This window comes from Tachyglossus aculeatus, chromosome 2, assembly GCF_015852505.1.
Source record: "Tachyglossus aculeatus isolate mTacAcu1 chromosome 2, mTacAcu1.pri, whole genome shotgun sequence".
NCBI classification, from domain to species: Eukaryota; Metazoa; Chordata; class Mammalia; order Monotremata; family Tachyglossidae; genus Tachyglossus; species Tachyglossus aculeatus.
The window spans coordinates 27,219,543-27,232,570 of NC_052067.1; the positions used below are offsets into that span (position 1 = coordinate 27,219,543).

The 13,028-nt window shown below is 37.7% G+C and overlaps 1 protein-coding gene across 1 annotated transcript in view; it reads left to right on the forward strand.

The window, feature by feature from the left end:
* The window catches only part of TOP2B (DNA topoisomerase II beta), an 89,953-nt gene that overhangs the window by 60,091 nt on the left and 16,834 nt on the right, over positions 1–13,028 (forward strand). Inside the window, exons 20-27 of the mRNA XM_038767590.1 lie at positions 127–275; positions 1,719–1,950; positions 4,966–5,100; positions 5,845–6,045; positions 8,436–8,631; positions 8,770–8,861; positions 11,972–12,127; positions 12,271–12,354. Of these exons, the coding sequence (XP_038623518.1) occupies positions 127–275; positions 1,719–1,950; positions 4,966–5,100; positions 5,845–6,045; positions 8,436–8,631; positions 8,770–8,861; positions 11,972–12,127; positions 12,271–12,354 (1,245 nt within the window). The remainder of the gene's footprint in view (positions 1–126; positions 276–1,718; positions 1,951–4,965; positions 5,101–5,844; positions 6,046–8,435; positions 8,632–8,769; positions 8,862–11,971; positions 12,128–12,270; positions 12,355–13,028) is intronic.

A 13,028-nucleotide genomic window follows, 5' to 3' on the forward strand; every position in this document is an offset into this window, starting at 1 on the left:
TTCATAAAATGGAAATTGCAGGAGAGGAAATGCTACAGTTTAATGTAGAAAAAATGATGTGGTATTTTCTGTCATCCAGAAAGCGGCACACATTTTTTCTGATACTCTTTTTCTTCTACTTTCCAGCAAGCGTTAATGATGACTATTGTTAATTTGGCTCAGAACTTTGTTGGAAGTAACAATATTAATCTGCTGCAGCCCATTGGTCAGTTTGGAACCAGGCTTCATGGTGGCAAAGATGCTGCGAGTCCTCGATATATTTTCACAATGTTAAGGTACCATTTGTTAATTAATGGAATAAGATGATTTAGGTATCGTATTGAAACCAACAGTGACCTCATAATTATAGATGTGATTCTTTTGTTTTCTTCAGTAGCGTCATATTAAAGCAATGGGAGCCTAATGGGCCCCAGGATTATTTTTACTTCAACCATAGTTAACCTACAGGTAAGGGGGCTGGAGAAGAGTTATTCTTTGGCCATGGAGCAGTTTCCGTGGTGATCCTGGGGTAACTTTTCCTGCTTGCCTAATGGCGAAAAAGAACGATGTGGAAATTTTCCACTTTTATCATTTGATTATTATAATCTGTTCCATCTATGAATCTGATATAAAAACACGTTTCATGAGGGTTTCTCAGTCATCAAAATTGGGAAGATTATGCTAAAACCACTCAAATCAAAGTCTGTTTGAATATAAGCCTTATTTTAGGCTGGTGAAACATATTATGTGGCCATTCTATCTATTCTGGTTGCTTAACATATTACATACATCAGTTTTAAATACTCTGGGATAATAGATTTGCCATATTTTCACAGTATACATTAGTCACTTGGCTTATGAAGTAGAGGTATTGTGAGCATTTAATGAGAAGCAGCGTGGTCTAGTGGAAAGAGCACAGGCCTGGGAGCCAGGACCTGGGTTCTAGTCCTGACTTTGCCACTAGTCGTTTTGTGACCTTGGGCAAGTCACTTATCTTCTCTATGCCTCAGTTTTTTCATCTGTAAAATGGGGATTTAATACCTGTTCTCCCTCCTGTTTAGACTGTGAGCCCCATATGGGCAAGGGACTGTGTCCAACCTGTTTAATTGTATTTCCCCCCTGCCTTACTTCCTTCCCCTCCCCACAGCACCTGTATATATGTATATATGTTTGTACATATTTATTACTCTATTTATTTTACTTGTACATATTTATTCTATTTATTTTATTTTGTTAGTATGTTTTGTTTTGTTTGTCTCCCCCTTCTAGACTGTGAACCCGCTGTTGGGTAGGAACCGTCTCTAGATGTTGCCAACTTGTACTTCCCAAGCGCTTAGTACAGTGCTCTGCACACAGTAAGCGCTCAATAAATTTAATTGAATGAATGAATGATTGAATACCCCCAGGATTTAAAAAAGTCTTTGATGCCTAATAAGCACTTCATAAGCACCATTATTATTATTATTTCCATAAGTTTTCATATTTGTCTCCACATCTAGACTGTAAGATGGCGGGCGGGGAATGTGTCTACCAACGGTTATATTGTGCTCTTCCAAGCGCTTAGTATAGTGCTCTGCACACTGTAAGCACTCAAAAAATCCCCTCGAATGGAGAAGAAAAAATGATCACTGCATTTTATTAAAGCTAATTCTTTCCATTTCCAGTTAGTTGCTAGTTAATGGATAAATCATGTGTACTTCTGGGTTTTTTTTTATTTGTTGTTTTTTTTTTTCCTTCAGCACTTTAGCAAGACTGCTTTTCCCTGCAGTGGATGACAACCTGCTTAAGTTCCTTTATGATGATAACCAGCGGGTAGAACCTGAGTGGTATATTCCCATCATTCCCATGGTTTTAATAAACGGCGCTGAGGGCATTGGTACAGGATGGGCGTGTAAACTTCCTAACTATGATGCTAGGGAGATTGTGAACAATGTCAGGCGAATGTTGGATGGCTTGGATCCTCATCCTATGGTAATAATTACACCACAGTTGCCTCTACTTTTATGTTGATAGTATTACTCCCTTTCTCAAAATACAGTGTGTGTTTCTTTACATAATGTCTGTTTGGCAGCACAACAAACCCTGTTAAATATGGATGTGGGGGCTGGTATCATTTCAATTGCAGTTGGGAAAACTGGCCCAGAGTTAAGTGCTGAATATTGCACTCTTTCTAGCTGCTTCAAAACAGCACAAAATCATACTCCTCTAGGGCAAGTTAACCAAGTCGGGGCACTGTTATGTGAGAGACTTTGGTGTAGATGTTTGAACTCATTTTCCCCAATGGGCACACCTAAAAAACCCCACTGTATCAGGTTGTTAAATATGTTTTAGCACAGCTTTATATCTTAAATATGCTTTTTAACATCAAAGCTTTGAAAAACAACGCAAGGCAGTTTAGACATTAATGTTCCTTTTTAAACTGTAAAGTTCCCGAAATCTACTTCCATACTATATCTCTGGGCAATAGTGAGGTTCCATTTGTTGTTATTGTTTAGTGGAGAAGTACTGTAGTTAGAAGCTTTCTAGAATTTGGTAGAAAACTTCTGGGAAAAGGGCTTCATAAATGATTCTGGCTACTTCCTCTGTTTCCATGTGGCTAAGTCCATTAGTCCAGTTATCCATCTACCCACTCCATGGTTTATTGGTTGGACAGATTAAACTAATGTGGCAGGAAAGTAAGGTGGGTGTACTTTATGCAATAGGACAAGCAGATTAATGGAAAGATACCATATTTGGATAAAAGCCTAAGATTAAGGCTTTTTTTGCATGGTCTTACCTATGTGGCTGTTCACAGTTGAGGCTTTGGGCACCTAACAAAAACTTAGATTTAACAGTGAAATTGGAAGGGTGTCTGGTGTAAAAGAATCTATATTTGTTTTGTGCAGTTATCCAACTTGGTAGCGAGAGAGACGGGACTGGAACAGTGAGTAGGTTGGCTTGGGAGGAAAGAAGTTGGCAAGCTGGGAGGGATTGGTAAAAATAAGTAGTGATGAGAGGACTGATTGAGAGCTGTAAAGCCAATTGTCAGAAATTTGTACTTGATGTGGGAAGGAATGGGCAACCGTTACTTTATCCCTTTAATTTTATAGGGATTTTTATGAAAATTAATTGTGATAGACCTAAAAGTTCCCAAATAATAATGACTTATTGTATGTTGTGATCTTCTAGCTAAACAATTTTGGCTTGGCAGCAGGACCATATTTGTTAACTTACCCCTTGGCTAAGACTGTGTTGGATACCAGTTACTGTTTTATTGGTACAAAACATTTTGAATGTGACAGATGTGCGTGGGACTTCCCTGAGAAGTCCCATGAAATCTCTGAAGAGATTCTGGGGGACATTCTGTCCATTTTCTCTTGGCTACCATAAGAATCCCAACAAGACAAGGATATTAGAAGTAAAGGAGTTAAAATATCTGATTCCAAAACTCAGAGGAAAATTCCACTTAAATCTTTCAAAGCTTTCCAGAGCTTTGATAGCCCAAGTCTGAGCGTATCTGAGAGTATTCTCTCTCTCTCTCTCTCTCTCTCTCTCTCTCTCCCCCCCCCCCACTTATTACTCACAAATACTGTTTTGCTCAGAAGGATTTACTCAGAAAGGAATGCAAGAAAAAGCCCAGACTTAAACCATAAAACTCGATTCCAGGCCACAAATCCTTATTTCTCTGGCCTATTTTTCCTCAAGCACTAATTAAACAAAGAAGCAAGCAGTTGAACACATGGAAGGCCTTGTTTCAGGAGAAGCAACAGAACATGTCTTTCGCAGTCAAGGGACTCAGAACAAGAGAACAAGTTCTTGTCTCTGCACTTCCAGAGGAAGGACCAGTCTTATTGGTGTGAAATGTAGTGAATCAACTCCTTTTCCTACTGGAAAAAATGTAGTTTTTCCTTTACTCTCCACAGCTCTCTTGCCAACCTCAAAAAAAGAACTGTAGCTCTCACCAGTGATTGACTATAATGCAGTATTGCACTGTCTTACAAAATGTAATTTAGATTTGTAATTTCTTCCATGTAGCTTTTATTATAGCGCTCTGGGCTTATGTATAAGACTATTAGGCTACTTAACTACAGGTCTCTAGTGTACTTTAGGTGTACAATCAATTTTCCCATGACACATGTTTTGGATTAGAATGCTGTTGGGGAATTTGGAAGCATTCTTCCATCAATCTACATCTATCTGATAGGACATATAGCTTGCTGGAATAGTTTTATGCCCGTGTGCAGCTTTGCGAAATTCATTTAAAGTAGGGTTCATCAAGATTCTTAACTCCAATGTGTTTGGAGAAGTGTCTGTGGTTTAAGTAAGCAGAAAGAACGAAGCAGAGCTGCTTAACATTAGAATGCATTAGAGAAGGCTTCAGGAGGCAGACAAGTATATACATTTTTGGTGGGGAAAGGGTAAGGAGCCCCTTCCTGCCGGCTTTTGGACAGTGGAAAAGTGAGTAACTCAGTCGGAATAGCTGCTACTGTGGCCCACTGGATTATTTTGGTTTCTTCCTGTGCATCCCATTGCAGTGAGAGCTAGGGTCTGTGTGCTACAAAGCCTCCCCAACACAGTCAATACTTTTGGATCCCAAGCACCTGCACAGGTAGTCTGTGGACTTATGACACAGTTGGTTCCTGAAAACCATGTCTTGAATTGAAATGAAAGTCAGAACCAATCTTCTTTATAAGCAATGCTAAAATTGAGTATTGGCTCCCAAACCGAGGCCGGGTAACCCATTTTTTTCCCCCCAAATTATCCAGAACTATGTAGCCAATCAATTATACATGAATAACATTGCAACAGTAGCATACTTTTTATTGCAAACAGCAGTCATTCATACAAAAATCACAAGTTAAAAATACAACTTGTGAAAATCACTTAGTCTGAGTGTTTTCTTTTTCATAATGCCAGGTTGCCATTAGAATGGCAAATGATTCTCAATGTTTGGGTGCGTGGTTTTAAAAGTAATTTGTTAGTTTTCATTTTTATTTGTTTCTGCAGCTTCCAAACTACAAAAATTTCAGAGGAACAATCCAAGAGCTTGGTCAGAACCAATATGCAGTTAGTGGTGAAATATTTGTGGTAGACAGGAATACTGTAGAGATCACTGAGCTTCCAGTGAGAACATGGACCCAGGTAAGTATAGAAGGGATGTTAAATTTTTTCTTAAACATTTAAAATTCCTGAGAGAGTCGAGTAGAGAGGAATCTCTACTGGACTCACTTGGCAGTCCGTGTTACTGTGTTTCCATATGACTCATTTGAAAGACTATTATTACTACTTTTTTCCTTGAATATTCATTTCTCTTCTTTTCTGAATAGCTTAGAAAATATCTTTTGTCCTGTGACAAAATTACTTTGCAGGATACTATTGATGAGACCTGGTATCTTATCTTTTAAAAATCAGTGGATTAATATAGGGTTTTTTGTTTTATGAGGTAGCAGGAGAGCTGGTTTCTGTTGTTTCAGTACTTCAGTAAAGTTAGAGTGGTTTTTTTGTTTGTATGACATTTAGTTATACAAATCTATAAAACCAGCCACACAAATAGAGAATGGCCAGTTATCTGGTGAGGGTAATATGAAACTCCTTTGTCTTATTTGTACCTTTAACCTCTTTATTTATTCCCACCTTCTGTGGGTAGGGGCTGAGCCATTGTATTGTAGCATATACTTTGGATAAGTCTTCTTTATTGCTTCTGAAATTCTCAATATTCCTGTCTCTAATGGCTCTGTAGGAAATGCTAAAATTAGAAAGCGAGAGTTCTGGTTTTAGAGATTTTCATCACTGCTGTAAAGCAAAGCAGTTTGGAAACTTTCATGTTATCATGAAAGTATCACACTAAAAAATCATTCTTTAAGTCTTTATCTCTGCTTTTTGCAGGTGTACAAGGAACAGGTGTTAGAACCTATGCTCAATGGAACGGACAAAACACCAGCATTAATTTCTGACTACAAAGAGTATCATACAGATACAACGGTGAAATTTGTTGTGAAAATGACAGAAGAAAAACTTGCGCAAGCAGAGGCTGCTGGATTGCATAAAGTTTTTAAACTTCAAACTACTCTCACTTGCAATTCTATGGTAACTTCTATATATTAACTATTGAACTTTTATTAAATGCATGCATTAAAGCTCTATTTGAAATGGCCTGGTGTACAAATCTATATAAAGAGTTTTGGGTGTTGTTTCTGAAATTATACAAAGAAATAGCTTTCTGTGCTTCTGTGCAATTGGAGAGACCTGCATTTCCTGGGCATTGCTACCAGGTTGTGTAAGAAAACACTGTTATTTCTGTGGTTCTTTATGTCTTTCAGAGCAAAATTCTGCTAGATCAGGAATTGTAGAGCTGTCCTGAGTTATGTGTACCTCTCATTTGGATGAAATTTATCTTTAAATTTAACTGTAGTGCTTTCAATTATTGGAGATTGAAAAAATCAAAAACAAAATCAGTTTGTTTAATTAGGAAAGATATTCACTTGTACTTCTTGCTGTAGTAGAAAAGCCTTTTGAATTAAGTTTGTGAGTTTGCTACAAATATTCTGAAGAAAGCGACAAAAAAATTGTAACATTAGAATTTGAAACCCTGAGAATTGGAGAGTAAAAACAGTATTCAGAATTCAATTCTTCCTGTGTTCATTAACGTAGTATACTGTTTTATTATTGAAGACACATGGAATCTTTTAGTAGTAGCCTTTGATTTTTAGGGAAGCGGTGTGGCCTAGTGGGAAAAACACAGGCCTGGGAGTTAGGGGACCTGGGTTCTAATCCCAACTCTGCCACTTATCCGCTGTGTCACTTTGGGCAAGTAATTTAACTTCCCCATGCCTCAGTTTCCTAATCTGCAAAATGGGGATTCAATACCTGAGCCCCCTCCTATTTAGAATGTGAGCCCCATGTGGGATCTGATTATCTTGTATCTATCCAAGCTCTTAGTACAGTACCTGGTACATAGTAAGTGCTTAACAAATGCAATTATTATTATTATTACATATTTGAGATATGTGAACTAACAATGCTGTAAATTTGAAATACTACTGGAATTTTAGCATTTATATTTTGTTGAATTTGGAAAGGGGCGGTTAGAATTCTGTTACGCAAAAAATAGAGCGGTAGCTATCAAACCCTTTTGCCTTTTTCAAGCATTTTGGAAAGTAATATAGTTTTAATGAAAGTATTTTTGGATTTTAAATTCAAGTATCGTAATTAGTCACAACATAATCCTTAGTATTTTCAGATGTTAGGGGACACATTAGTGCTACCTTCAGCCCCAGGGAGTCATGTAGTTAAGAAATGATAATAATTGTGGTATTAAGTTCTTACTATGTGCCAAGCACTGTACTGAACCTTGGGGTAGATCAATCAATCAATCAATCAATCATATTTATTGAGCACTTACTGTGTGCAGAGCACTGTACTAAAGCGCTTGGGAAGTACAAGCTGGCAACATATAGAGACAGTCCCTACCCAACAGTGGGCTCACAGTCTAGAAGGGGGTGACAGAAGATAATCAGATGAGATACAGTCCCCATCTCACATGGAGCTCACAGTCTAGGAGGGAGAATAGGTATTGAATTACCATTTTACAGATAAGGAAACTGAGGCACAGAGAAGTTAAGTGATTTACCTAAGGTCACATGGAAGGAAGTGGCTGAACCAGGATTAGAACCCAAATCCTCTGAGATTAGAACCCAAATCCTCTGACTCCTGGACCTGGGCTCTTTCCATTAAGTCATGCTGCTTCCCTAAATATTCTTCAATATGAAGCGGAAGGTTTGTGTGGCAAACTACTACAACTCCTTCAAATAGAAATATTTCCATAGGTCTCCTGTAGGGACTGCTGAAAGAATGAGCAACAAGGGAGGAAGAAAATTGGGGAATGTGGCAAAAGATTGATGACATAATAATGATTCAATCATGAAAAAAGCCATACCAGAAAACAAAACACTCAAAACCCCTCCTTTTTCCCATTATTTTTCCTATCCTCTCCATCAAATTTGCTGAAACTCTGAAACAAAAATCTTAAGGGTATAGACATGTGGAAAATTTCAATTTAACCAAAGTTTTGTTAGCAGTTTGTAATATTTCCACTGTAATAGAAGCTGTACTACAATTTTTTTATTATTATTATTTGTACGAATTCTCTTGTTTGCAGTTCTTATAGGCAGGGTCAAAACAGATGCTTTTAAGTCTTACTTTAACAGATTTTAGGGGTGGTGTTTTTTCCATATAAGTCTATTATAGATGTACCAAATTTAGTCGGTATGAAATATCATTAACATTGGTAACAGTTCAGTGCTTAGTGAGGGCAGAGCACTGTACTAAGTTCTTGAGAGCGGGTACAATACAGCAGAGTTGGTAGACACGTTCCCTGTCCACAATGAGCTTTCAGTGTAGAGAGGGAGACAAACATTAATATAAGCATTCTTTTAGATTTATGAAATCAATTCATGCAAATCTTTTGTTTTATATAGGTGCTGTTCGATCATATGGGATGTCTGAAGAAGTATGAAACTGTTCAGGACATCCTGAAGGAGTTCTTTGAATTAAGATTAAATTATTATAGTTTGCGTAGGGAATGGCTTATGGGAATGTTGGGAGCGGAATCTACCAAACTTAACAATCAAGCTCGCTTCATTCTAGAGAAAATACAGGGGAAAATCACTATAGGTAAGAGTAAAGCTTAGGATATTTGATCATCAAAGTGGAAAAATCATTGGTTATAGAAGACATTTTGCTCAGTAGAATGTTTACAAATACATCATGAATCTCTTTTCTTGATCCTAACTTTATTTTTCCCTCACATAGAGAATAGGTCAAAGAGAGATTTGATTCAAATGTTAGTCCAGAGAGGTTATGAATCTGACCCAGTGAAAGCGTGGAAAGAAGCACAAGAAAAGGTAATAATTTGCAGAAAAAGAGAAGCGTTTAAAGCAAAAAGGCAACAAACCCGACAAAAAAGTCCCTAGAAGTCCCTTGGGTGATTTAGTGCTGGCCGAGGTGCTGAACCGACAGCTTTGGAGACTGAAGTCTTCTGTTTATCCACAGAACAGATACAGCACAGGAATTTGCAGTGCAAACCCACCAAAAAGCATATTGCCAGTGTGACTCAGCCATGACCTGGAGAAATCACTCCAGTTGTGAGAAGGTAGCTCAGCCTCCTTGGCTTTTTCCTGAGCCTGCCAATAAGGGTGTTAGTTGTGGTGGTGGTGGTTTTTGTAAGGTGCGTGTCTGTTGTCAGGGATGGAGACTGGTAGCACATTTCCCAGTGTTCACTCTGTAGTCATATAATGGCATTTGCTAACCACTGACCTGGTCTGGGATGAGGATTCACACTGGGAGGTGAAATGTTTCATCTTTTCTCTAATTCAGTAAAATATTCACTCAGTGAAGGGGGAGAAATGCTTGATAGATTCAAAGACTGAACATTACCGATGATAGCCTCCTATGTTTATATAGAAGAAAGCTATTTTTTGGTCTATAAGATGCTTGAAATGTGCATTTAACATCGTAGTAATAATGCAACCCTACTTGAACTCAGACTTTTAAATTTCCTACATCTTTAAATTTTCAACCTCAGCTGGTTCCCATCTTATTGAATTTCAGTAGTTTTTCTAGAAACTTACAGCTTCTTCTGTGCTCTGTCCTATTTGATGCAGGCATTAGTACCCCAAGAGAAGCAAAATTATAAAGGTCCAGGTAATTTAATAATTGAACATTTACAATGAAGATATTTGAAGGACTTAGAATGAGGGAAGGGTAGTGGCATCAAATAGAGAAATTGGGAGAGCTGTTGGATCAAAATAAATCAGTGTTATTCTCTTGGAAAAGTTATTTCTTCCTTTTCTGTTACCCCACAAGTAGTGTTGTTTTGGCATCTGTTTAGCTTTATCGCCATATTATTTTAAAACTGTCTGAAACTGATGAGTTTATGGGGGGGAAAGTTGAATTTGATGACTTCTTCAAAAAGGCAAATTGTAGAACTGTCTCAGGAAATAAGGCTACAGAGCGTTAGGCAAGAAAACTTAATGGACAAAGCATGTTGCTTAGTCTCGGCTGAATCATCGCTAGTAAAATTTTAGCTGTTTGGCCACTTGTAATTTTTGCAAGTTTTACTAATAAAAGTAATTTCGGAATTGTTACTCCGTATTTTAGCTTTCTGTAAATAATTGAAAGGCACACTTAAACATAGAAGAGAATTTGTACTCTAAGGGAAAATGATTTTTTGAAGAGTGGAATAGCTTTTTTGTGGGGGTTTTTTTTTTTTTTTTTGGTTTGTTTCTCTACCCCTTTTTAAGATACTGGACCTCTGAATTTGGCCGCTATCTTGACTGTCTTGACTGGTAGTCAAGTAAAACATGTTTGGACATAAACTAGATTCAGCCCAATAAACTAGAGTAGTCTGGGCCCAAACTCTTAATTTTTGGCATCCAGTTAGCTTCCTCCAAATTTCCAAAGGAGAAAGAAATAGATGCTAACAAAAGTAGCTGTACAACCTCATGCCACATTTAATTTATTATTTAAAAACAAGTTTTAAGTAACTTATTTGTGGTGGTGTAAGACTAATTGAGTGATTCTTACTCACTACTTCAACAAAGATGGTTAAATCTGGATAATGTTACTTTTTAGATATCTGATTATTGGCATCCATTTGTAGAAAATTTTATTTTTTTCTATCTTAAAATGGAGATGAAACTTTTACAGTGTAAGTTATGAGGGAATACTTTGCTTTATGAAGTTGCAGAGTGAACCCCTATGCTGTATTATGCATTAACAAACAGTTAATGGCTTAGCATTGACCCATTTGATTATCAAATGTTGAAATCATTGACAGGCCAAGAGTCAAATCAAACCAATCAGTGAACCTAACTGTAGCTTTAATTTGGTTTAAGGGGACTGGTTTTGATCAGTCAGTTGAATTTGAGTGCTTACTGTGTTCAGAACACTGGTACTAAGCGCTTGGGGGAGAGTGCAGTGCATCAGAGTAGGTAGATATGTCCCCTGCTCTCAGTGGGTTTAGTCTAGATGAGGAGGCAGACGATATAAATAAATGATTTATAAATATGTACATAAGTGCTGTGGGGCTGAGTGGGGTGACTACCCAATGCCCAAAGGGCACAGATTCAAGTTGATGCTTGATTAATACTTCAAAGTTTTATCAATTTTTGTCCAGCAGTGTGAGTTCTCTCCATTTTAGAAGTGAATTCTACTTTATTAGCTGTTATAGACATATTAAAACTGTTTCCATTTATATCATTTCTTTACTGAATTTAATACGATATTGGAATTTTGAAATTGGGCAGTGGAAGAAGAGACCATTTTCATGGGGTTTAACTATTCTTTCTATGTACCCAAATGATCACTTTTTTGGTAGGGGGATTTTCATAATAATGCAGGGCTTTCTAATAAAAATTAAGTAGAATTTCATTCATTCTTAGTCTAATCCATTAGTTTGAGATAAGTAAATTTCCTCTGTCCCTCAGTTTTTAATGTATAATTTTAGTGGGTTTGTCATTAAAACTTTATCAGGCAGTAATAGTGCAGGTGTTCATAAAATGTATCTGGTAATGTTTTTTTATTTGGAATTGTTCATTTTTTAATATGGAAAACTTGGTTATTTGCAATAGGACTGCCCCCTCTATAAATTGGCAAGGTTTAATAATTATCAAGGACTCTCTCTAAATAATCTACATATATTTTACCTTAGTCATTGGAATTCATTTAACCCTAAATTGGTTAACTGCATGCTAGGTAGCTGCTAGTCTCATTATTCTATCATTTATTTAAGAGTCTTGTCATAGGCATTCCTCACATGAATAACTTTTTACAAGAGGCACACTTTTATAGGGACACATTCTTGTATGTATGGAAAACTTTTTATCTAGCTGCTCCTTCAAAAACAGTATTGAGTTTAGAGTGCATCAGAACAGATTCAGTGTTTTGTGTAGTTCTGTAATTTGCATACATTGCATTGAAGTTTTAATATAAAGATTGATGGGTTTCCTTACAGGCGGCAGAAGAGGACGAAACACAAAACCAGCACGATGACAGTTCTTCTGATTCAGGAACAACCGCAGGCCCTGATTTTAACTACATCTTAAATATGTCCCTATGGTGTCTTACTAAAGAAAAAGTTGAAGAGCTCATTAAACAGAGAGATTCCAAAGTATGAACTTTGTGGAATAAATATTTTGCCACCATTTTCTTCTTAGCAGTATCCCTATGACTTATAGGAAAGATTGTAATTTTTTCATACTCTGTTTCTTCATGTTGAATAATTTTAAAAGTGACCTATTATATTTTTCATAGGGAAGGGAACTGAATGATCTCAAGAGAAAATCTCCGTCAGATCTTTGGAAAGAAGATTTGGCCGCTTTTGTTGAAGAGCTAGATGTACGTACACCAACGTATACTCTGAAAAGGCATATTTAAAGGGAAAGATGAAAAACATATTTTGCAACTTTTTCAGTGGGCTAATATTTTTATGAAGAAATAGTATGTTTATTAATCCATTCTCTGTCACCTTTGCGGGCTCCTCCTCCCCCTCCCATCCCCTTACTGTAGGGGTTCCTCAAGGGTCAGTTCTTGGTCCCCTTCTGTTCTCTATCTGCACTTACTCCCTTGGTGAACTCATTCGCTCCCATGGCTTCAACTATCATCTCTACGCTGATGACACCCAAATCTACATCCCTGCCCCTGCTTTCTCTCCCTCCCTTCAGGCTCGGGTCTCCTCCTGCCTTCAGGACATCTCCATCTGGATGTCTGCCCGCGATCTAAAACTCAGTATGTCCAAGACTGAACTCCGTATCTTCCCTCCCAAACCATGCCCTTTCCCTGACTTTCCCGTCACTGTAGACGGCACTACCATCCTTCCCGGCTCACAAGCCCGCAACTTTGGTGTCATCCTCGACTCCGCTTTCTCGTTCACCCCTCACATCCAATCTATCACCTAAACCTGCCGGTCTCACCTCCGCAACATCGCCAAGATCTGCCCTTTCCTTTCCATCCAAACCGCTACCCTTCTGGTTCAGTCTCTCATCCTATCCTGACTGGATTACTGCATCAGC